The sequence below is a fragment of the Denticeps clupeoides genome, chromosome 1 (assembly GCF_900700375.1).
Source record: "Denticeps clupeoides chromosome 1, fDenClu1.1, whole genome shotgun sequence".
Taxonomy (NCBI): Eukaryota; Metazoa; Chordata; class Actinopteri; order Clupeiformes; family Denticipitidae; genus Denticeps; species Denticeps clupeoides.
The window spans coordinates 25,552,325-25,579,210 of record NC_041707.1 but is presented as its reverse complement, the minus strand read 5'-3'; the positions used below and the strand labels follow the sequence as shown (position 1 = coordinate 25,579,210).

The 26,886-nt window shown below is 39.3% G+C and overlaps 1 protein-coding gene across 1 annotated transcript in view; it reads right to left on the bottom strand.

Moving 5' to 3' along the window:
- LOC114786953 (neurexin-2-like) overlaps positions 1 to 26,886 on the bottom strand; it is a 384,882-nt gene that overhangs the window by 167,942 nt on the left and 190,054 nt on the right. Inside the window, exon 5 of the mRNA XM_028974592.1 lies at positions 25,640 to 25,657. Coding sequence (XP_028830425.1) covers positions 25,640 to 25,657 — 18 coding nt within the window. The remainder of the gene's footprint in view (positions 1 to 25,639; positions 25,658 to 26,886) is intronic.

Genomic DNA, 26,886 nt, shown 5'->3' with positions numbered 1-26,886 from the left:
TTCCTTCCCCAGTGTCTTCATGCCATCAATCAGCAGACAGAACACAAGACAGTTCCAAAGAGAGATGGCGCTCCTATCCCACAGTGACTGTGAAAAGGGTGGGGCTCACATACTGCCATCTCACCTCTTCACATCACAGCCTCCAGCACCCCATCACTGACAGACTGGCATCCAAATGCACCCTCGGGATCAGAGTATGGTGATATTAGTGTTATGTCACATGAATGTATAAATAGTTAGATGCCAATGAAGAAAAGAAAAAGAAAGTGAAATACTGAAGCTGACAAAACTATATTTATGTCGTACTGGATGAAAAAAGACATCCAGCAAGAGTTTTCTCTATTATAGAACTTTTCCCATATAGACTTTTTTTCTACTTTCAAGTCTCAAAGCAGTTATTGTTAGAGAATCAACTAGTGATGCATTAAACCCTTAGTAGTCTACATAATGTGAACATGAGTGATCTTGACCACTGCCTGTAAAAAAAAAAAGCATTGTGAAAAGCATCTGCTTTATAACGGTCACGACGGTGGGCTGACGGGGGAAGGAAGTGCAGAGGCGGGACATACCGGGGACAAGGATTTATTAACAAACACAAATCGCGGTGGCCGAAAACTGTGAATAAAGGGGAGAACAGAAACAAACCCACAGGCGTGTGGCGATTGCAAGAACTCAAAACACATATCAACGTTGCCAGGTCAAGTTTGCCCTGAAGTTCACAAAAATGCCATCCCTGCAGTGGGGCGGAGTCCCAGGCTTTTAATGGCTGTCTGGATTGGGCACAGGTGATGTGTCCAGGTGCCATCAATCCTGACAATAACATAATATATAAATCCTGCTGTCATACCTCAAAAGTGGAACATTAAACAGAGACAGATGGGAGAAGGGTGGTGGCAGTAGGGTTTAAAATGGATGATAAATAAATATGTCACCATGGGCATGCCAAGTTCCCCAGCTGGGATGCAACATGTCCACCTAAGTCTAAATACCAGTGGTAATTACAACAAGAACTGATCAGAAACAACTTATCACAGAAGGAAGGACTGGTAAGAGAGGTGATAAATCACCTTTTCATTCTTGATGAGTATCATCAGTAAGTCTAAAAGTATAATGTTCAGGCTAATGTCATACTTATAAACCTTAAAGTAAAACAACAATGCATTATTTTCTCTGAACCCTGAACAAAATTCTTCTGAATTACAAAATGCACTATTTTTTGCTTCAGTGAAAGCTCTATGCATGTTTTAGGCCAGTTAGGAGTATCTCTGTGCAGCAGGAATGTTTTAAGGATTCTGTAATATAAACACTAGCTACTTAAAGTGACTATATTAGGAAAATTGTTCCAGCAGGATCAGAGGAAATGGACGAGTAATAATGCAGGAGTTAGTCAACTTTGGACAGATGCACTGATATCAGAATTTTTTGTTATAGAATGATTCCCATGTTGCCAAATGTCAGTGTTTCCCTTTGCATTCCTTTAGTGTGACATATTTGGATTCTCACTGCGTGTGGAAATGTCATTTCAAACTAAAATAAAAAAACTAAATTACATTAAAAAGATAAATATTTCACTGTTTTACATGACTCAAACAAGCACGAACTGAAAAAGTAAAATAGTCAACAAATAGAAGAGAGAAGGTCAGCCACTCAATTTGCCAGAAGAAGGTGGAGTGGACAGGGCTATTTGAGTAAGAACAGCGCATCATTCCAGAAAGACAGAATGATCTTTCATCTGGGCTTTACCTAGACACATATACACAGACAAATCATACAAAATCAAGTTACATGAATCCAGCACTGCAATTAAAACTGAGAAGTGTTCTGAGTGTGGATGTGTGACAGACTAGCTAACTATTTCAAGGCTTCTGTATCATAGTGTAGGGGTTGGAGTTAGCCAAAACATTCTGTCCTCTATTTTGACAAACCAGATTGCATTTTTAGACCCCAATTTACCTTTAGAGTGCATACAATTTATAGTGGCATGTTGCTGTTTTTACTTGCCATGCACCCATGTCATTAAAATCCAAAAGATTTGCACATTTTACATTGGTCAGATACATGAGTCATGGATAAACACATTCTTTTCTGCCGTTTTTATCAAATATGCAAACAAAACAAAAGTGCTATATAGTCAGAGGCACATTATTATTATTGCTGGATCACAGCTGCTGCATTTCATGGTCGAACCTCAGCCAGTGGATGTGCCAATAGTCCTTAAAGCAATTTTTGTTGTATACAAATTTTTATCACAAATTTCAAATGAATTTAAAGCTACATAATTGGTTTATATATGATTTGATCTCTTAATGTATATCAATAGAGCTACTCCTATTCTGATTGCGCTGTTATGACAAATACACTTAAGATTCTAATAATTAAGATTCAGGACAACTTCACACACTGGTGCATGTTCTAACTAGACTCCAGATCATGGGCAGTGGTGGTCTAGCGGTTAAGGAAGCAGCCCCCTAATCAGAAGGTTGCCGGCTCGAATCCCGATCCGCCAAGGTGCCACTGAGCAAAGCACACACTGCTCCCTGGGCGCCTGTCATGGCTACCCACTGCTCACCAAGGATGATGGGTTAAATGCAGTGGACAAATTTCACTGTGTGGACCATGTGCTGTGCTGCTGTGTATCACAATCACTCCACTTGACTTGGTGCAATAAGCAGCCATTAACAAACCTGCATATTCCACACTTGCAAATGAGGAATGTTGCTTTGTTGCGTGTGTCACTTCCATTAGTGTGTAACATGTAGGGCACTGAAATATACTGTAGCGATAACATCTCCTAAATAGTATGTGTGTGATTTACCTAAAATAGATTATTTTAAATTACAAATCAGGCGATTAATGATGATGCTAATGAACCCTCCTCATTATCACTGAAGACAATCTTGTAATTCGATACACTTGATTTCTTCATGCTTCCCTGTAAGAGATTAACAGGCTGACTGCATCGCAGGTTCTGGACTGTATAGCACATGGCTTGCATTTTAAATCACTCATTATGGCAGCTATTAGACAGGGAAAGAAAAACAGAGAGGGAATAAAGGGAGAATAAATGGGTGTGAAAGCATGGCTTCCCAGCAGGAAGAGCATCAAGGACGTTGTCAAGGTGACCAAGGATTGTGGGAAATGTCAGGAGTCCAAGCGTGCTGATAGATTGGGCCAGGTGGTTGCATACAGACATGAAGTTTGTACCTGGGCAGAAAATGTTGCCCGCTTTATTGACGGACAAGACCCCCACAGTTGTCTATTACAGGCACAACGTGGGCAGACACCTAAGTGTCAAAGCTCTGTTTTTTCCCCCCTTACCTTCTTTCTTTCTTTCTTTTTACTTCATAGATGCCACCACCTTGGAATGCAAGGAGCCACAGGAAAGGATCGCTGGATCTAAGACCCAGAAACACCCTTTTGAGTATACAGCTAAGCCAGGGAGAATATCAAAGTCCTTCTACAGAGAAAAGAACTAGGCCATTAAAAGCCAGATTGAAAATGACTACGTGTACTGTCACTTTCAGAGCACAATGTAGGAGAATTATTTCACTTGTCGCATTTGAGGAAGAAATATAAAGTCTTGCATTTTGCACTTGATGTAGCAAAGTAAAAGAACCATAAGAAGGGTATATAACTTTGGAGTTAAATATGAAAGACCTTTTCAGCATTGGCTCAGTGTGCAGAGCAGCATTAAAATGTATTCCAGCTGGAGAGTTCGCAGCCTTAAGCAGGTGACAGACTCTCACCCTGGTTTAACTGCATCTAACTGTGCCCCTTCCAAAAGGTCGACACATGTCAGTGCCCTTTTTTCCATATTTCTCAAGTGTGTCCTTTTCCTCTGATGTCCTCTATCACACACACTTAGCCTCATCTGACATTTTTGAATAGATGAAAGTCATTGCTAGCATCAAGCTGTGTCCAGATGCAAATGCATCTAACACTTCTATAAATTAGAACAAATTTCAGCTAGTTCTTTCTATTCAACCCTGTTATTTGTCAGCCCCTAAGAAATGTGTGGGAGGAGTTAAATGATTGCACACTGCATGTGTCAAAATTGATGTACAATTACGAAATGTAGGGCTTAACACCTGCTGACTAAACTGGCTAAAAAGATCTGTTACAGCTTGCACCCATTGGCAAACTTTCAAAAAGCTACAGACAGCTGTCACATTGAAAACAGCTAAAATAGTCTCATGTCATTACTGGGATGGGACTGTTTCAGCAGGCTGGGATAAGATCATGTGAACAGTGTCGTGAAGTGTTTGAAAATTGAGACTGCCTCAAAATGAATGGCCTACAGTCTATATGGTTAACAATATTCCATGCTTTTTGGAGTTTTAATTGGACCAGTTATTAACATAGCTGTCTACACAGCTATGTAGTTTGCCTAAAGTAATGCTTAAAGTTAAATACCAATACGTCTGTGGTGTGATGTCTAAAATGTGGGTTAACCTTAATGTGAGAATAGAATATTATGTGTTTGTGTTTATGAAACATGAAAGGCCTCTTAAAATGAGCAAGCAATTTACTGTTATTCCCCAAAAAGGTTTTGATTCAACACTTTCATTAGATCAGAACTAAGCCCATTTAATCAACCTTTCAGTGAAATATTTATGATATATATGGAAGAACTATGAAATACAACTTCAAAAGCATAGGTTAAATTTTTTGTCCTTAGTAACCCCTGCTATAGCCCATCTGAGTATAAAGCTAAAAAATATCTAAAAAAAACTATTTATATTTAGTAATTATTAGTAATCCAGACTTAAAATCACCTTTTAATAATCAAATTTTTCAAATTCTGTCCTTTGAATTTCAAACATTGTTTAAATGAATGTTTCTGAAAACATTGCCCCAACAATTTTGCTGTAAATAATTTCAGCGTATGATTTCCAATGGCAATACATTTACAGTAAAATAATGTTATAAATTCATAATATGATTCAGCTTGCTCAAATTCAACTCATGAAATTCAGGTTCAGGCTTACAATGCTCAGGTGTAACAGTTACTGGTTTTTGATGTTATCATAACCTCCTCAAGAAGAATAAAAGACCTGAAAATCTGAATGGCTTATTTTGCAAACTAAACCAATCAGGATGCTGTTTGTCTGTGGAATCAGAAACACATGCAGTGATCCACATACACACACACGTTCTCTTCTCTCTTTCTCTCATCCTGTTGTGTGAGTGCATGATGCAAATGTTAATGACTTGCATGAATGTTCTTGTTTGCTTGCTCTAGTTTCCGATATATTTTATGTAATTCCTGGGACTTCCAAGAGGCTTGGAATATCTGCCAGCTGCATGCCTTCATTTAAAAGTAACATAATCACACACACACACACACACACACGCTTAATTTTTCACATACAATATATTAGGAGAGGGTTTGAGGTTATGATTACGAGTAATGTGCTGAGCAATGTACCCTATGTGATTCAAATCAAATTCATTGACATTGGTTTGTAGTGGTGAACCTTAAACTCATATATGGAGTATCCATTAATTACAAATGCTAACAGCAGAGGAATAATACAAAAAGCTAAAGTTTTGCAATCACACATGTATTAGAGGGTCCACTACTCAAAACTCAGTTCAACCAGAATTACCAAAGATTCCTCACCAACCAGTCATTTGTCTTTTCTGAAGGAAAGCCACTCCCCTCCCCCACTCTTGGCAGGGGTGTCTGTAGCTCCTGCAGGATTGTCACATTAATAGTTAGTTCTAAAACATTAGTGGTCATGACTAGCCAGCTGCCACACTTATCAGCATAGCATGGGGAAAAGAGGAAGCTAAATGAAATATCTCGAAGGGAATACATGTATTAATGATAACACTTTGTTTATTTGTTATTAAGGGAAGCGTTAGGGTTTTTTTCTATGATTATCTCAATAAACAGATGGAACACTGTTTAAGAAGCTGCCATACTTTTTGAAGATTAAATGTCACTGAAGAGGCAGATGAATGTGACAGGCAAACACAATACAATTGAAAAAATCATCCATGAAATTAAACGAACAATATTGCAAATGTACAAGTTTCAACCAATGCTGTAATAGAGTTTTAACAGAATATTTTCTTATACATACTTGTAAATGGATAGTCAAACAAACATAAATTTTTACCTCCCAATAAAGTGCAGTTGCAAGACAATTTGTATAACATATATAACAAAACAGAAATTCAATGAGCAATACTGCATTACAAAAAAGGTCACAAGAGATCCAATGCTTTGCCAATGCTTCTTTACTGATAAATGTGAAATTGAAAGCACTACATTTCAGTATTCTCGCTTATTTTTTTGTGGAATTTATTTTGGAAATGTTCTTGCAAATTGGTTCAGAGTCAGGGGTCACAGTCCAAAATGTTACACCTATTATTATATGGGTGAGAGAGAGAGAGAGAGAGAGAGAGAGAGAGAGAGAGATATTATATATTATATATATATATATACACACACAATTTTTTTTTTTTTTTTTTTTTTTTTATGAACCATGCAAGGTTCTGAAGCAGAAACCATTAAATGCTGGTCGCCATAGCAACTGAGATATTTTCACCTTCATTCTCCCTCTTACCCAGCTGAACACCCTTTTAATCAGTCAATCACCATTATGTCTCCTATTACACTCATTACCTCCCAAACTGATTTTTTTTTCACTCAATGCTTGTCACAATGAGTGTCTTTTGACATAGCTTAAAGTAAAGGAAAAGCTCTGGCTAAGCGAACAACTGCACCCAACACATGACACCAGAGTGTGTCATATTGCAGTAGATGTGCATGAGGGTGTGGAAAATCCATTACCAGCCATGCTAACTCATACAGTTGATAAGATGGTCAAATAAAAAAAAAAAACCCTGGTCTCACTTGTCACCAGATAGACTTTGCTCCTTTTGACTGGGCTGCAAAAGTCAATAGACTGGGAACAAGCGGCAACACAAACGTCTGTTGCTCAGGTGTGTGATGGAACGTAAAGGGTCATGCACCAGCTGGGCCATCTGGCTGCCAGGATGGATGTAGGTTGTATGAACACACACCTGCCAAACACGCCCCAACCTGGTGACACTCGGCTGACCATCAGCATGAGCACAAGCCGTGGCAAACACAAGCTTCTGCTCAGAATTGTGCTCTAACATGGTCGCCTTCTGTGTCTCCACAGGGGCTGCCCAAAGAGACAATGGCGGCTGTCACAGACACTAGGGGTACAGAAGCGAGATAAAAAAAATATGTACTACACAGTATATACAGAACAATTGTATTTCACATATTCAGTAAGCTAGCTAAAATAAATAACAACACACAATTCTTTACTGGCAGCCTGACAGTGCCCTTGTCACTTGGATTGGCTGAGGCTCAGGCATGTGCCTGCTTGATGGATGTGCCTCATTGGAGTACAGGTTAGAAGCCATCCTTGATTGGACATTCCAAATGTTTCTCTCTCTCTCTCTCTCTTCAAAGCATATACATCTATACTCCCTTTCTCATTCACCATACAACAATTAAAATATTACCTACTGTACATTCATCGTGGGAGAACGAAATGAAAGTGACTAAGCAAGAGACTTCACAAGAGTAAATAAGATGGCCTTCTTGCAGGACTACTAATATTATAGCATTTTCAAGCATATGGTCACCCTCACCCTCATTGATTATGTGCATGGTTTGACTCTGCACTGCAAGAGACAGTGTTGATATAATTGACACATTTCACAACATCTGGGCTATAAAAATGAATGAAATGGACACAAAATATAAGGTAAGAGATTGATGAAGTAATAAAAACAATAATGAGAAAATAGTTCAGAAAATTTCAGTCTCAAAGTGAAAATTTTATGTTATTAGTAGTAAGTTAAATTAAATTCTTCAGTAAGATTTTGATGCTGTTTGCAGACAGATCTCTCATCAATGTACATATTAATGAGTGAGGACTTGATAAACTAAGCCATTCATCATCATCAATTTCCTAGCAACCACAGCGGAGATTAATCCTCTTCCTTGCATGGGGCCTGTCCTAAAAGATTAATCTGAATAAACACTCCTACATCTACATTTACCCTGATTGCTGATAAGTTCAGTTCAGTCACTTAGTGCTGATCGATTATTAGAGGTAAGGATGGGTTGCTAAAGGCACAAGTTCAAACCATACTTACTGCCATTATGTTCCTGGGCAAGACACTTACTCAGTTTCTAGTGGGGAACTTCCATTTAACTACTGATTAAAACCCGCTCTGAAAAAGGGCCTCAACCAAATGCCATACATGTAAATTAGCACTTAATTCTAGCACCTTCTATTTTGTAAACAACCCATCAGATGGAGATTCTTGTCAGAGTGCATTTCTTGGTGGTGGTCTCAAGCCGGTAGTAGCCTAGTGGGTAACACACTCGCCTTTGAACCAGGACACTCGCCTATGAACCAGGAGACCCAGGTTCATGTCCCGCTTACTACCATTGTGTCCCTGAGCAAGACACTTATCCCTAAGGTGCTCCAGGGGGACTGTCCCTGTAACTACTGATTGTAAGTCGCTCTGGATAAGGGCGTCTGATAAATGCTGTAAATGTAATGTAAATGTAAGCCACTGTGGTGACTCCAAACAGAATCAGCCGAAGGAAGTAGAAGAAGATATTAGAGGTAGCCGGAACACATTAACAGTGGTGGCCTAGCGGTTCGAATCCCAATCCGCCAAGGTGCCACTGAGGTGCCACTGAGCAAAGCACCGAGTTTTGGGCACCTGTCATGGCTGCCCACTGCTCACCAAGGGTGATGGGTTAAAAGCAGAGGACACATTTCATTGTGTGCACTGTGTGCTGTGCTGCAGTGTATCACAATGACAATCACTTCACTTTAACATTAACTTGATTGGCTCCTTTCAAATAAATACAATATTTTTTTTTCCCAACACATCCACTTCTTGCTAATATTCCTCTGATGTAAAGTCAGGGTCAATGCAGGCCATAAACAGCATAAATCCATATCAGCATTTACTGAAGAGACAACTTGCTAGAAGACTGCCTACCAGTGATTTCAGATTGATTGTTGAGCTCTTTTTATATGGAGAATTGGAAATTGTTGGGGACAGCACTGCAGGAGCAAAAAAAACTAACTATAAATTGTTCTATGTTTACAGAAAGCATGACTTGAAATCTAGCAGGAAAAATAGTAAGGGAGAGATGTACACAGAGCAATGGAGGAAAAAAAGTGACAGCAAGTGGCATATGGGCACATGCACTTTTGTGAAATACTGGCTGCGAATACACACATAAACTACAAGTAACTAATTAAAAGATGTAGCCAAGAGCAAAGTTGAATTCATCACTACCTCTTGGGACATTGAATAACAAGGTAGGTTTTTCTCAGGGGACTACTGTTCTATATTGGGAGATGGAACGTGCCCTTTTCTGCCATTGAATGGGCCACTCAGCATATAGGTCTGTTTGTATTTTATTGCATGGAAAAGCCATATCTTTCAAAATGTGCTCTGACCCCATTAATATTGCTGCAGCTTTGAGTATTTAAATCAATGCAGTGGATCCTGTTAAATGTTTTGTTTGGTATTCTGTCATGAATGAGCTTGGATGTCAGGCAGCAAATGTGATCCTAACCTGACAGAGAAAAGACCATCAAGGTCTTTCATCATTATATAGTTAATGTTCACTATGACACTGCAAAAAGGGCACAGTTTTCCCTTTTTCTATAAACAGCAATTTCAAGTACCTTAACATGTGATCATTGTGATGTTATCCATATTTATGTCTAGACCAGTGGTTCCCAACCTTTTTCCCCTGAAGTCCCGAATGCCTGTGTCCAAGACAAGCCAGGACCACCCAACTCCAATTCCTTCCGGCATACACAATAAAATAATAAAATTATTAATTACATATTTTTATTTGAAATAAATAAATAAAATAAATAAACAGCAGCTGTAGGTTTTGTTCTTATTCTCCTTGTTTTACACTGCAGGCTATATACCCCCCTAGACTACACAGCGCAGCAAACTCTCACCAATAGTGGGCCCTGTCGAGAGTCACGCCTTGGAGGGAGGGTACTGTCACAAACCTGACTTTGTGGGGTTTTGCGTGTGTCTGATGTCGCCCTGACTACTTGATTTTTTTTGTGTCTACGTGTATAAATGTATCCTGCTGCTCATGTCTGGTCATTAATGTTATAACACTACACTGGCACTGTTTCTGTGTGCTGATTGTTTGAGGTTAGTAAATCATCTGTTTGTTAGTCATGTTTTGGGTGTTTCCTTTCCTGCCCTGCACCGATTCTTGACACTCATAGATAGTGCCTCAAAACACAAACAATGGGACACAGCGTCCCAAGAGTGTATGCCAGCTCTATAAAGCCTCATAAAACAACACATCAGAACTTACCTTCTTGTTCATTTGCCATACACAGACCCTTAAGCAATAAAGACAGCCCTGACCATCTCCTTTTCGATTTTCAACACTGCACACTTGCAATTAATTAATTTGTACAGTACTGGGTCATGCAATAACAGAACAAAGAGGCCCATGATGTCAACCTTTAAAATATACTTGTAAAATATTACAAGTGTAGAGCAATAATCTGAAAAAAGGTATTTGTCCTAGACCTTGCTTCACCAATTTGGCATTTACCTTACCTAGAAAGTGGTAGCTGACATGGCTGCTAAAAGCACATCACTTGTCTCCTTACTCAAGCCATTACCTTCCCTCAGTCGCAAAGCAAACCAACCAAAACAAATGTGAACTGTTAAATCAGCCTGAACGACCAAACAGTTAACTGTGAGAAAACATCAAACCAAACACCTTCAGGCTGAAACAGAACTGTGTGTGTGTGTGTGTGTGTGTGTGTGTAGGTGTGTGTGTGTGTGCCATTCATAATAATATAACTTTTAAAATAAAGGTTAAGTCAGACTCATTGTGTGTGGGAGAATGCTATTAAACAATCAATAATACATTAAATTATATTACCTTCTTTTTAAATGTTATGCTTTTTTGAACATGCATTAAATACTACATTGACTATCTAGTTGAAAAAGTAAACCTGAAGCACCATATTTAAGGAAAATGAAAAAACTTTGTAGACTTGTTTAAATACTCCTTTACTTGTTTTCACCCAAATGAGCCTTCTTCTATACACACACACACACACACACACACACACACACACAGCATACACATAATTGAAAATTGGGTCCAGAAATGTCTGATCCTATATCAGCAACATCATGCAAATGGATTTTTAGTATTTCGGCACCTGTGTTGAAGGAGGGCAAATGTCGAATGTAGGAGGGCAATGGCAGAAGGGCTTTTTACAATCATACATTAATTTACTGTTTAAACTGTATACATCTACAAACTGCTGTGGCTTGTTAAGTTCTCGATTATAGTGCTGCCTGTCTGCTGATATCATGCTGCTTTTGTCTCCATTATTTAGTTCAATCACGTGAGGCACTGTAAAGACAGTGGGTTATTTACATTTTCTTTAAAAAAAAAACGCTGATACAACTTCCTTGTTGCTCCAAACATTGTGGTGGGTGAATGGTGTTCATGACAAATGCCTGCTCACTTCTATAGGATGCTCTTCTCCTCATCCCACCTCTCTCCTGCTATTATCATTTAAAGCGACACACATCAAAATGGCACGTCCTGTGGAAATATCATTGTGAAACTGGTTAAAAGTGGCTGTAATTCTGCACCATAACTGAATTTTGTAACTGACTTATATAAAAGCAAAAACAAAATTTCATAATAGGGGACCTTTAAATATGGGCATGAGTGACTTGAGAAAACTGAACAATTATCACAACCACATCATGTTAAAAGCTGTCCAAATGTTGCCACTTAAGATGCTCAGGTGTAGTGGCACAGCCATGTCTCTCCAGTCCAATCAGAGGAGAGGGAAGAGTAAATGAGCTGGAATGAGTCGACTTCCTGGCTGGCCAGTACAAAGTCACATCCCCTCCCTGCGCCTTAATTGATGGAGGGAATGATAAATCACTGCCTCCGTTTATCGCACCCAAATGTCCAACTTTAATTAAATTGTGTCTTTCCCTTAATTACTTCTGTTGAATTGGAAATTGGAATTGGCTTCTCATATTTTGTGCATGTGCACAAGCACACACACACACACATCCAAAAGAAAGGAGCAATCTTTCGCACTTCTTTTTGCCAAAGGGAACTGAGCTGTTCTCTAACTTAGAAATGAAGGTGAAGAAATGTTAATGAGCTGAGCATGTTCAATTAGCCTCTGCTCTGCAGATCAAGATCAATGGCTATTACCTTGACTGATTAAGGATTGATTGTCTTTCAATAGAAGTTCATGATACAAAAAGAAAGGAATGAGTATGAGAATAGTATGTGGACATGAACAGAGACTTTATGTCTGGTCAAAATCCATTTCTGGCTTAGGGGAAGTGGGGTACCATTAACTTGGGTTAAGGTGACCCAAAACGTGGGCAATCTATGGATCATTCAGGCATGCATTTGAGACACATTCATCCGCCAATCAGCCCATTAAGCCCAAGCCTCAGCTGCATCGTGCTCCACTTGAACACTGGGAATCTTCTGCTGTCAATCCAAAGCATCAGGAGGCTTGGCCTGCGAGTTCACAGTCTGCTGAAAGCAACCCTCTCACCCTACACCCTCTCCAGCTACTTAGAGAGCATCCAACAGGCACCTGACTTAATCAGTGAAGCTCAGTGTGCATCCACGCTCTCACTCACACACATACACACACACATACATACGCATCAGCATGGCTGGCTGCAAGATCTTGGCTGCAGAACCACAATCTGATTGTAAAGATGGTAAAATTAAAGCATCATTGTGCTTCCAGCCTCTCAATCAGACTGCCTTTGTGGGAGTCGGCCCCACCCACATCACAGACACCACAATTATCTCCCTCTCCAATCCACATGAAAGCAGTGAATCTCTCAACAACAATGAAAGCTTTGGGTGGTGCATTTGCAAAAATGTGGTAAAGAAAGTAGATGCTGCCTACATCTCCCACTCCCCGAATGTGTGTGAGATGGTGTAGGTTGTAAGCTCTCCCTGGGGAATGCTACAATCATGGAGAAGAGTAACTGGGGAAAGGAAAATGACTCCAGGCTCCCAATCTTAATCAGAGCCAGCCGGATTTAGGAAATGTCAGTCCCAGCATGAGGGGGTGATTAAAAGCTGCTTGTAGCAGTGATTAAAGATGAAGCTGCAAAGTGACAGGCACTGACGGACATGCAGGTGTAGAAACATTGCCTATGTGGCTAAACATGGAGATCAAATAAGAATGTGCCTATGAATTGATTATTCAAAGTTGGTATTTAGTAAATGCATATCCAATTTCTATTTGTGCTATTAACCCAATAAATGAAAGTCCTTTGTTTGTATCAGGAGAATCTATCAGGGAAAGGCCCTGTATTGGACACCACTGGTGAAAATAAAATCAAGAGTGGGTCCAATATGTCAAGGCATATGTCCCTCGTCCATCTGCCAATGAAGCCATATGATAGCCTGCGAATGAAGTGTGAAATCGGAACGTGTGAAACTGAGATTGTTGTATGGCCCAAACAACAGCTGTTATTACAAAATGTACAAAGAGGAGAAAGGATCGGATCCTGATTTTAGCAGGTCTGTGAATCTCCACCGCATTCAAAAATGAATGATGAAGAGTGGATAAAAAAAATCAGTTATAAAACCTTCATGGCAATAAAGGTACATTAAAATTCATATTTGAAACTCCCCCTCCATATGTAGGCGTCACCAGAAGTGTATTCCTCAGACTGCACTGACAATTTAATAACCAGCAGCCTGCCTCTATTGAACATGACAGAAGAGTCTAATCTCTCTCTGTCTTTCCAGTAAGTTATGGAATGTGCCTCTTCTCTCCAACGCTTTATGTTTATTTTATCTGTCATTTTATTTTTTGCCGTCTGAGAATTGGGAGCAGAATGGAATGTCTAGCTTGAAGATAGAGCATAATGCATGACAATGACATTGTCTTCAATCTCTGCCTCTGGCTGTTCATCTTGGCCCTTGCCCTGTAAAAGCACCTAATCTTCTTCTATCAGCACTGTAATTCTTCTCATTACCGTTGCTCGGCTGGCAATCAGCTACATAAACACATCCGTCTCCTTTGGCTCCATCAAATCCTTTTTTAATTTACCTCCATTCCTCAACTGTGCTATGAGGTCTGCAGTAGAGTTAAGTAACCCAAGACGTTGTGACGGGCAGCAGAAACACACCCTATTGCTGGGGTATTTTTGGTTGTCTTCGGTTGGCACAGTGAAAGAAGTGCATGCTGATTTAATGAAGAGAATACTATTAATCACACAATAAAACCGATGCTAAAGTGTGTGTGTCGTTGGTTGGGGGGGGGTCAACTATTTCTCCATGGTCACATGATGTTTTCAAATTCAAGAGTCAAGGTCTTTGATTTGCTTCAATTAGCAGAAAAACTGTTTATTTCTAGTCCCTTTTTTAGTCCACACTGCCCTAACGACGTTTTGTTAGTCGTGCATTTGCATCTGTTTCTTTCTGCCTGCATCGTGCCATGACACAGCAATAAAGGAAGACCAAATTGTTTTTATAGTGAAAGTTGTCACATTACAGCATTACAGACACACCACATTACAGCACCCAGTGCACACATTGAAATGTGGTCTCTGCATTTAACCCATCACTCAGTTTAATGACATCCTGTGCCCATCCCGTGCCCATCCTTCACCTGACTCTGCATTAAAGAGTGTTGAAGAGTACTTCCTTGGTCGTCTCTGGTTGGTTTGAATCTGTGATCATCCAGTAACAATTTTTTTTTAAATATATTATTTTAATTAGATATGTTAATAAACAGCTAAAATGTCCAAATATCTACACATTTGTTATTTCTGTGAGTGAAAAAAATAACAGCTGGTCCGAGAAACATAAATACAGATGGGGGTGTTCTTCCATTCTCTCTAGAGAATCCAAGTTTGTGAATCTGTGAAATGCCATCAACTTTCACTACAAATTACTCTCAAATCTAACAGGTATGCTGTTAATTAGGGAGGCAAAGAATGAAGGACATGGGATCATAAATCTACACTTTATGTTATTAAAAATAAGATATGTGAATAATTAGATCAAAACAAATATGTGCCACATGTTGCCAAAACAATGCATTTAAACAGTGCTCTGTGTGACATATTATATGTCTCATAAATACATAACACATTTTCCTTGAATTTTTATGGCTTCAAAAAAGCCATATCTTTTACAAAAATCAAGCAATAATCCATTAGTTTGAGAACACCTCCCTTTGCAACTGGATCTTGGGCTTCCTGACTGAGATACCTCAGTCTGTCTGAATTGGGAACAGCATCTCCAGCACCACCACACTTCTCAGTCCAATGTTGTTCACCCTGCTGACCCATGACTGTGAAGTGATGCACAGTTCGCACCACATCATCAAGTTTGCTTATTACATGACCATGGTGTGTCTCATCAGCAAGAACAATGAGTCAGCATACAGAGAGGAGGTTCCTGAATGTGAATATGTTCCTGAATGTGGACAAAAATGTATGGATTGTTCACTTCAGAAGAGAACAGAGGGACCACTCTCCACTGAACATTGACTGATCTTGTGTGGATATCGTCAAGAACACAAAGTTCTTCGGTGTTTATCTAGAGGAGTGACACGATCCGGTCCGGTCCGGTCCGGATCGTCCGGTCCGGGCAGCTGAGAAGATCATCGGAGTCTCTCTTCCCTCCATAAAAGGTGGTAGTAGCCTAGTGGGTAAGACACTTGCCTGTGAACCAGAAGACCTGGGTTCAAATCCCACTTACTACCATTGTGTCCCTGAGCAAGACCCTTAACCTTAAGTTGGTTCAGGGAGACTGTCCCTGTAAATACTATCGCTCTGGATGAGGGCGTCTGATAAATGCTGTAAATGTAAATGTAAATGTCCGAAAAGGGGTTCCGAAAATTATGTTCCGTGTTCACCACTGTCAACATCTCGAATGTCTCCCCTGTCCTGTGAATCACCAATAAACCCCTGTTTCGTGATGTCAGGTGATAGCGTCCTTCATTCCTCGTCTCCTCGTCACTCTTCGTCCTCCTCTCTGTGCACTCGCCTCGTCATGCCCGCATGGACGTGACAAGGAGAACCTCTCCTGGACTCTCAACACTAGATGAACAGTCAAGAAAGCTCAGCAGCATCTTTACTTCCTGCGAAGGCTGAAGAAAGCCCATCTCCACCACCCGTCCTCACAACCTTCTATAGAAAGATAATTGATTTTGGTTTGGAAACTGCACCGCATTGGACCGCAAGGCCCTACAGCAGAAAGTGAGGGCAGCTGAGAAGATCATCGGAGCCTCTCTTCCCTCCATAACGGATATTAACAACATATGCTGCATCCTTAAAGCAACCAGCATTGTGAAGGACTCTACACACCCCTCACATGCACTCTTCACCCTCCTACCATCTGGAAAAGGTACCAAAGCATTCGGGCCTTCATTGCCAGACTGTGCAACAGCTTCATCCCACAGGACTTTCCCCTTTAGACTGGCATTGTTTAATTGTTTAAATGTTACATGTAGCACCTGGTTCCAGTGAAACATTGTTTCGTTTCACTTAGTACATGTATGTAGCTGAAATTATAATAAAGCTCAACTTCAACTTCACTAATCCTTACCTGTGAAAACAGATTGTTCCATGAAGGCTGATTTTTCTCTTAAGCAGCTCCCCTATGTTTCTTATTTCAGTCCCAAGTTCAACTCAGTATCATTCCAGAGACTCCAGCATACACCCATACAGCAGCCTGTTACTGAAGCCAGGCAATGGGAGAGAGAAGACACTGCAGAGCAGGCTGAGAGGGTGCTGTGTCACACATTAAAGGAAAAAACAAAGGTCCCCCAGGGTCCATCCACTGTTTGATACTGTGCTACCATCTCTCTCACACAAGCACAGCATTTTACTGTATGATAGCAAGAGAGGAGCAGCCTGCTAACTCCAAGAACCAGATGACAACACTGCATGAAGGCCAACACAAATGGCCAGGCACAAACACAGAGACTCAGTGGGTGTGCTATAGTTCATGTTTTGCCTTCAGGGCTTTGGCATGAAATGTGGTCAGTTTCTTATAAGTCCGCCTTATACACACCCTCATATTGGGTAGTGCTTCAGGCTCACAGTTTTACTTCATTTATCTACAAGCAACATTTTAAAAATTTCAACAGGAATGGTGTTCAGAATAATACACAGAAAAAGTGGGTTGTAATTGTTGTGTGATATGCAGATTGCTGAGCCACAATGACTTTTTTTAAACATGTTGATGCCATAATTGAATGGATTAGTAGTAAAAAATATTTTCACCATTTTAGCACCATTTCCCAGGAGCTGAGATGGGAGACCATTGTCTCCTCCATCCTTAAAAAGACCCAGCAAAGGATATACATCCTGTGAAACAGTTTTCCACAGGAGCTGCTGATCCTGATCTACTCTGCAGTGACTGAGTCTGTCATGTGCTCCTTCATCACAGTCTGGTATGAAGCAGCCCTCAACAGAACAGGAACAGACTGCAAGGAACAGTATTGACAGCAGAAAAGATCATCAGTGCCCCCTGCCCTCCATACAGGACCTGTCCTTCTCAAGAACCAGGAAAAGGGCAGGGGAAATAATCACAGATCAGTCACACCCTGGACACAAACTTTTTGACCTGCTGCCCTCTGGCAGACAATATAGAAGCCTGCGGACCAGGACCAGCTGACATGGAAACAGTTTCTTTCCCCTTGTTATCACCCTCTTAAACAGCTGAACTGTCACACATATTGCAACTGCACCTTATGTACACTTGTGTTATAATTTCTATAACCTTTTGTATTTTCTGTATAGGCTGTTTAGGCTATACTGTATATTGTTCTTTCTACTGTTGTGCTTGAGAGACAGCATGTGTTCGCTTACATACTTATCCAATAAACACAATTCTGATTCTCAATGTGTTCTATATTCAATTGTGAATAAAATGTAGGAAGACAACTTTTTAGGGAAGTGGGGTTGTACAAATATTTGCGTTTCTCTATTCATGCATACAAAAATATACAGTTGGGGAAATAATTATTTAATCCCCTGAACATTTTTTGCCCACTAACAAATAAATTAACAGTCTATAATTTCAATTGCAAGTTTATTTGAAGAGAACGAGAAGAAAGTATTTTAAAAGTGTTATAAATTAATTTCCACCACTGTATTCAAAATTCAAATTTTATTTGTCACGTACACAGTCATACATGGTATGATATGCAGTGAATTGCTTTTGCAACTGCAATAGACCTCAAAATTGCAAATATTCTTGCAAATATTGCAAGTGGTGGTAGTAGCTTAGTGGGTAACACACTCACCTATGAACCAGAAGACCCAGGTTCAAATCTCACTTACTACCATTGTGTCCCTGAGCAAGACACTTAACCCTAAATTGCTCCAGGGGGACTGTCCCTGTAACTACTGATTGTAAGTCGCTCTGGATAAGGACATCTGCTAAATGCTGTAAATATTTAAATATAATATAAATATATTCAGGTAGAACCAAAATGCAAATATTCCAAACATAACCCAATATTACAATTTTATGTTTTTAAACATACAATATTTGTAACACGTAGGGTGAAGGTGTGCAAATGAGTCCAGAAATGTTTATGTAATGCATGTTTCAGCCAATAAAGAAAACAGAAATAGAGAGGATAATAACAATAACTTGAGCAACAAGTTATTTGCTTCCTTAAGAGTGCAATGAGAAATGTGGGGTGAAAGGACAACACATTGATATCATTTGTCCACCACTGCCACGCTGTATTTAATTGGAGTCATTCTGCAGCCAGAGATATTTTTAACAGCCAAGCTTGTAAAGACAAAGGTAAACTCACATACACGCATATGCACACACTCAGCCAAAGCCAAAACTCTGGCACCGAATAAATGATCCGAAATAAAAGCATCTAAATGAAAACCCTGCTTATCTGCACTGCAGGGAGATGCCCCAGCCTTCCATGTCTGACTTTGAAAGGCAGGCAGAGAGATGAGTGCTGCTCTCCTCATCCTCTCATCAGCACTGTGGCTGCACTGCAGACCGCCCACACCCTTCAGACACACACCCAGCTTTTGTCTTGTGGTGACTTCATCTCTGCATGCTCCTCTAAATGAACTCGTCTCTGTTCTGGGACTGGGAGTTGTCCTCTACATGTGTGTTTTTGTCTGTTACTGTGTGTCTGAAAGATAAAGACAATACTCATTAAATGCACCTAGAGGAGGAAGGAATGAAATCTACAACAGTCTCTACTCTCAGTCCTCAAAAAAAGTGGTCGGGATTTTTTTACTCCTTAAGTTATATTTAATCAAGTTATATTTAAACACAAATAATATCCAAGCTCCAGCAAGAGTCAGAAAATGGAAAGACTGAGATAGATACAAATCAGGTGAGAGGGAGAGAGAAAGAAAAAAGGAACACACTGAAGCCCAAAACACCCAAGGCACACAGCTGCATGTAAACCTAGAGCAGCATCTTCAGCATCTCTCTGGGGCAGCAAACTTTGCCTGCTCAATCTTTAATGACCTCCCAATGTCAACATCTGACACTGATATCATCCAATGATAAAAGCAGCAACATAATAAAAGATCAGCTCATTATTTTATTTCATCGGCTGGCATTGTGGGCATGTCTGGACCAGAGATTACCCAAATTCCTGAGTGTTTGCACCGCTGTTATCTGTATAAATCTTCTTTATTTATGTCTGTGTCTGGTCATTGCGTGTATTATGTGTCCTGTAAAGTGTTACCATGCGTGCTTTGTTGCCTTGTTTGTAATAAATTAACTAAATAGACGGACAGAAAGACAGACAGAAAGACAGATAGAATGCATTCAATTACCAATGTGCCGGTCCATGGTAATTCCACCATTATATAAGAGTAATAATAATGCTTACTCATCCAAACAAGTAATCTTTCTTTGGCACATCAGCATTAATTTGCACCATGGAGCAAATAGGAGACACATGTTTAAAGTCGCTATCATGGGTAATTATTAATATGATTGTTTCATGAAAATCCTTTAAATAAATAACAAAAACATGGTAGGAGTATCATCATGATTCATGTGTACCGGTAGCATTTGACAAGTTATTTATGCATATAAAAGTATCAAGAGTCTCACAATAAACCAAGGCAACCTCTTTACAACTTAGGTCACTTTGTTGTTGAAACACTGTAAATGTCAGTTAAATCAACATATCCTAAACTTAGACCAGAAATATTTTAATAATTAGTTTTTAAATAAGCATTTTAATTCTTCAAAAATGTTCCAATTCAACATGTATCTTATATATATCCAGGGTCTTCCCCAGACTCAAACACTCGCTCTGCCCCACACACAGTTTTCTAGAAACAGCCCCTTAGCAGCAGCTCCTCTGACAGCTTGATTAATTGGCATCATCCCTCTTTATTGGATTTAAAATCGATCAACAACGGGGTTCAGAGGTGCGATGGATGAAATCTGAAGTGAAAACAGCAACAGGAGAAACACTACAGAGCTGCTCATGTGCTCACACTGAAATAGAGCTCGACAAATGCAGTCTAAACACTTCAAAGTGTAGCAGACTCAAACTCTGTAGATGGGTGAACACAATAACACACACACATACAAGTCTGTTTTCACAAAGACATGTTGCATATGTTTAATGTATGCAATTAAGTGTTACATATATAAATATTGTCACATTTTATTGTCACTCTTGTGTATGATGCTATATGTGCATATACTTTTACTTAGACCAAACTAGTGTGTAAATTCTTATACATGCTGACTCTTGTGTTCAGTTGAGGTGTATGACAGCCCTGTCCTCTTCAGTCTGATTAAAAATGTCATTCCTGTCGGTCCAGTACTGCTGCTGTTCTTCTCAATACATCCTGACAGCTAGTACTGGCTTCATGTTGTGGTAAAGTCGATTTATTGTGCCCATTTTATTTAAATAAACAGAAGAGGACAAAACATTACATTAACTATCTGTAATATTTTTTACTACAAACTTGGTATTTCACATAGATAATTATGTTTAAGGTGCAAGACATGAATGCAGCCATAGAACACAGTAAGCAGCTCCAAAAGACATATCTGTTTTAAGTGTTAAAGATATACATATTTATAAAAAGAAAATATAAAAATTACAAACTGTTGTTGTAAGATGTAAGTTTTAGTGAAAAGCTCACTTTCTCACTTAAAATCAATCATTCTCTCTTCTTTCTTCTTCCGTGCCCTAATTTCTTTTCATCCATCTGTTCCCCTTTCTCATTCCAGCTTTCCTTCCTCCTTCTCTTGTTCCAATATGTGAGGCTTGATAAATGTCTGTGACATTGCTAATGTGTGAGAAGCAGCGAATGCTGACAGAAACAATTCTCACATTGAAAGCACTGCAATAATCCCAGGAGCCATGCTGGATACAACCGCCACCATGCTCCTTCCCTGCCAATTACCCCTGACTAACTTGAATAACCAAACTGCTGTAAAACAGACAAATCAGAGAAGCTGACTTGTGTCTGTATCGAGCTGTATCAAACATATTTTTTGTCTTGAATTCATTATCTTGCACCATGTAATGTTTATTCACACAAACACAGTAAATCCCAAGTTTGTCACAAGTTTGTTGAATAAGGCCATGGCGCTGAAAATGTCAGAAGCAAATGTCAGGTACCTTTTGAATGCACCATATCTATACATTGAAGCTTATCATTGAGCTTATCACTGACATTATTAATTTATGGTTTTACTGTTTTGATAACTTGCTGTCCAATGATCCCCCTCACAGCTAGACATTATTCTACAGCAGCATCAGTTGTAAAACACCTATGAGGAAGCAAATTGAGGCAAAAAAAATGACAGACAGCGTTTCCTTTTAGTTCAAAACACAATCAAATTAAAAAAATGTATGCTAATGCAAGGTGTAAATGAGTACATCATGCTCCTCAAAAGTAAGTCTGCCTTACATAGTAATTGGATCTCAAACAGTCTGGACACTGTGTTTCACATGTTTGACTAGCCCAGATGCCAGGTTTTGAACCAATCACAACAGAAAACCAACTACACTTTTTAATAATAACATTTAATAAATATGGACAAACATGGACACATTATTTGCTATAAAGTCATATGTAGCTAACATCTAACAAGGGTGGTAGAAACATAGTGGTTAACATACTCGCCTATCAAACAGAAAACCCAGGTCCAAACCCCACTTACAACTATTGTGTCCCTGAGTGTCTCCAGAGACTGTCCCTGTAACTATTGATTGTAAGGTGCTCTGGCTAAGGGTGACAGATAAATGCTGTATTTGAGCAAACTTGATCATGATTTTAAGCCAATCAGCTGCAAAGTTCCTAGATGCAGTAATCATGTAAGCTAATGTTGTTATCTAGTTTGAACACAAAATGGTTTGATACATTAAATTATGAGTTGAATTCATTCATTCATTCATTCATTCATTCGTTCATATTAAAAGTGGTGCACGCCAGAGCAGGTGTCATTTTTGTGTTTCAGGTAAGGTCCTAATTATGAATAGTAATTATACCTGGGGACATTTCTGGACATATTGGTGCCGTAGGCAAACATGGCCAAATCATTCTGAACCCAGTTTTCAATGCAGTCATACATATACAACATGCAATGAAATGTAACCAACCAGGTTTTTTCATTTTTTTTTCCAAAATTGAAAATCTTTGTGAGATTTAAAATGTTAATTTACAAAAAATATTTAGTAAAATTATTAAAGGAAAGATTCAGTTGGTGTGTACTCATCTCTTATGAGACTACTTCTTTTCTCATGTCATAGAGCTTTTCTACCATCTGTGCTCAGGCTTTGAGACGGATTTCCCAGTCCCCAGTCCTAGCCCTCCTCCTCTTGTGCTGCCACCTGAGGAACTCAATCTAATAAAATTACACACACTGATGCTTCTGCCTACTTTCATGAAAGCCTTCTATCATGTGAACATGCACAAAAAAAAAAAAACCTTACATGGTCTGACTTGAAAGCAGAAGAAAATGAGGTCTTGTCCCCCATCTCTTTCCTCACTCTGTTTTATCTTGTTCTTTTCAACTACAATTAAACAAGGTGACCAGAGAGATATACAAGGAGAACTGGGTGGTTAAGGGGGCGGGGTTGAATTGTTTCTTGAAATTCCCCTGTTTCCCTTTCGACAGGAAACCACTTCAGCCATTTATCTGGCTTAGTTAGTAGTATCGTTTAGTACATGAGAAATTTATGAGTGTTGAGATTATCTTCCTGACTCGCCCATGCTTATTTATAATATATCAGAAAAGACCTCTCATAACTTCAGGTTAAGTAAGGGGTTGGGATCTTCCTTGTCACCCATCTTTGATTGGACCCTCAATCACTTTTAGCAGAAGCAAGCCCAGGAAGCTGTGAAAAATGTTGAACAGCCTCCACAACCTCAAGCTGTCAGACAATTTCACAACTGGATTTGGTTTGACAACCAGAAGCGCTACATGTCCAAACATTTTAGATTTCAGTTCAGAAAACATGGGCTAGTTTTCCCTTATTCCTTCACAGATTCACCATTTTAGTCCATTTCCATATTGATTTTATACCCCTTGAAGTACAGGTTATATTCCAGACTCCACAGATCTCACTGCACCCTCATCCTTTTCAATTTGTCATGCTACTATTTGTGGTAAACACCTTCCACTGGCAATAACACATTTAATCATCTCCACATTTTGCCAGATCTTTTCCCCTGCCTAAAACTTAAACTAAAGCGCTTCCTAAAAATAAAAATTAGAATTGTGATAATTGTGCTAGAGTAAATTAAGATATGATAAATGTTTCAATGTGTAATTTGTACTGTTTCTTTGTCTTTTTAGTGTGGGATTCATCACAAGAAACATTTCTGATGTCAAGCAGTCCTTATTTACATAAATGACTTTCGTAAAACAACCCCCCTAAACAACTGCAAGCCAAATTCTAGGATGCTCATATGAACATATGACAGTCTGCCTGGTGTTTGCTAAAAGGCACCTGAAGAACTCTCAGATTGTGATGCCACGAATGCCCCTGGAGACAGCAGGTGGCACCATTGAACTGATTTGCAGTCCTTAAGACCGAACAGGTGTAAGGGGGTTTACGGTGAAATTGCCTTGTTAAGTTTACCTTTGTGTTTGCGTTCTTTTATTTGTTCAGCCATCATGCCAGTTATCCGTTTATTAATTATACTTTATTCTCACAATGTCATGCTCCTGAGTCTCATTCCTTAACCTACACTGCATGACGCAGGTCATGACGAAGAAAATTATATGGTCTGAAGAAACAACGATTGAACCCAACAGAACTTGGAACTTGAGAGGTTTTAGTTTTACAAAAAAGAACTGCCCAAAAAAGGGGTTAAAGCTTGTAGAAACAAATAATGTAAAGTTTCAAGCAAACTTTTTACACTTTGTTACTATCTGGTGTAGTGTGCAAAATAACATTAACTGGTAACCTATACCAGGTAACATTATTTTAATCCATTTTGGAATAAGGCTGTAACAGCAATGATTAAGAACTATGAAAACTTTCAGCAGGCAATGTAAATGCATTCTTTTCCTGCTTGTCTTGACAACAATTTTACTTCCCAGTTCAAGCAAAAGCCTGAAGCCTATCTTTAGGAAGACTAGAAAAGAAACATGTATAATCTGGCATTCCACAACGACAAATGAGTAAAGTTGTGACTAAAACAGGGCTTTCACCCAAGTACTCTGAGGGTCACAAGACAAAAGCATGCTTTTCCTACTTAAAGGCTTGGATAGGAGCAGGACCAGGGAAGCAGTTTTAGTAGCATTGCTCATAATTCATTTGAAGCATGAAGAAAATCTTATTCAATACAGTGGCAACTGGGTGGATATACCAAACCTGCCCTTCAGCATCAGCAATACACAGAAGGTTGAGTCCTCTCCTGTCAGAAACAGTGCAGAGGCCAGAGCAACTATGCTATGGCACCTTGTTTTCAAGACAGAAAGGGTATGAGTGCACAATTATATTATGGTCACAAAGTAATTTTCTCTCACTCTAGATTATTTGAATTTTCACTACAATAATTTCTCATATGTCTTCATTTCATTCTTCTGTGCTTACTGCTTTCAGATTTTCACCCTTAAACCAGAACATGATTGATTGAAACCAATAAAGTCAAGTCCCTTGCTTTGTGAGCTATAGACTAAATGGCCACACTGTGTGACTCTTAGATGGTGTGTGTGTGTGTGTGTGTGTGTCTGTGGTGGGGGGGTGGACGAAGTAAATGATTTATTTTCAGTGAGGTGAATGGAAGGGCAAGTTGATTTCTCAATAAACAAATTGTAATTGCAGAGTATTCTGACCTGACTCCACTGCTAAGTGGGGGCGTAAGGACTGAAACAATTTCATTTTTTCTGACTGGGGATTGAATAAAGGGAAATGTAATTTTGTGCCATCAAGAATAGTGATTACTATGTGATATCACATTCATGTTTTCATTCATTCTATATATATATATATATATATATAATTCTTTTTTGCACATTATTATCAAAAAGACAAATAACCCTCTCAGAAAATTAAACAGGAGATACAAACCAGAGTGAAACAGCAGAAAGAGTAAAATGTTGACTTACTGACTTGTGATGAATCACCTGCAGAGAGATAAAGAGAGGAAAAAATTAGATCCAAAGTAGTCCAACACATACCACTGCTTGAAGCAGAAAGTACAGAGACATCAATTAACATCATATTTCTTTCTCTGGTCTGCACTGCATGTCACAAGCACACCTACTAATTGGGACCAGTAGAATGACACCTCACCTGGGTATCTGACAGTTAGAGACACCTTAATACACATACACCCACCCACCCCCCCACACACACACATATGGCAATTAAGAAAGGTGCATAGAGAAGACATTAAATTCAAATGAAAGAAGATCACATACACTGTTTTTATGTCTAGCATTATTTTCTCATCAGTTTTTCATGTTATAGTCACACCTCCACACACTTCCAGCTCAAAAATACACTGCCAGAAAATGAATGAAAAATATGCAGATATATGGAACTAAAGACATGCTGCATGAGGGCATCTCACTGGAGAACAGTACTGCTGTGAGTAGTGTTCATGGCCTGCTGTGTATGGTGACTCAGCAGAAAGTGTATTTGAGTTCAATTCTGAGGTCATTTCCAGAGGACGACTCATGCCGCTCCCAGGCATGTCTCATTGGTGACTGAGGTTCATCCACACAAAACTGAAATTTCAATATCTGTAGAACAGCACTTGTAGATATTTACCCTGAAATGTGTTGCTAATTGAAATTGGAACAAGGCTGCATTTACAGCATCAGAGGATCAGCCCTAACTGACAAATCACAGTGACTCCAAGCAAAGTCCTAATGCATTAATCACTGATGTGTTTAAATGAGTTCGGCAATGAAAATGATTTGTATTCGTATAAAAAATGACGGGATCTTTTCAACATGGGCAATAAACAAGGTAAGCAGACTGACAGATTAGAGCTTATTTGATTGAATTAAAAGATAGCTTGAGGTGGAGTAAACACAACAGTTGATATCAGATGTCAACACAAAGTTCAGCGTCATTAGCAAAAGCCACTAATCTTCATGTTTATAGGCAAAACGCAACATGCTGAGATAACTGCGATGTCATCACAAATTGGACAAACTTTTTTTTTTGCTTTCTTTGTCTCCTTCGCTCTTGCTCAGAATCATAATAAAGCCTGTTTTGATGTAACACCAAAGCCTGTCTCCTAGGATTGCCCCAGGTGTAGTTTATTCATGGGGAAAAGTGCAGCCACAATGGTTAGCCAGCTAATTTGGTCAGCCACTCATGGACAAGGCCACAGAGAGAGACA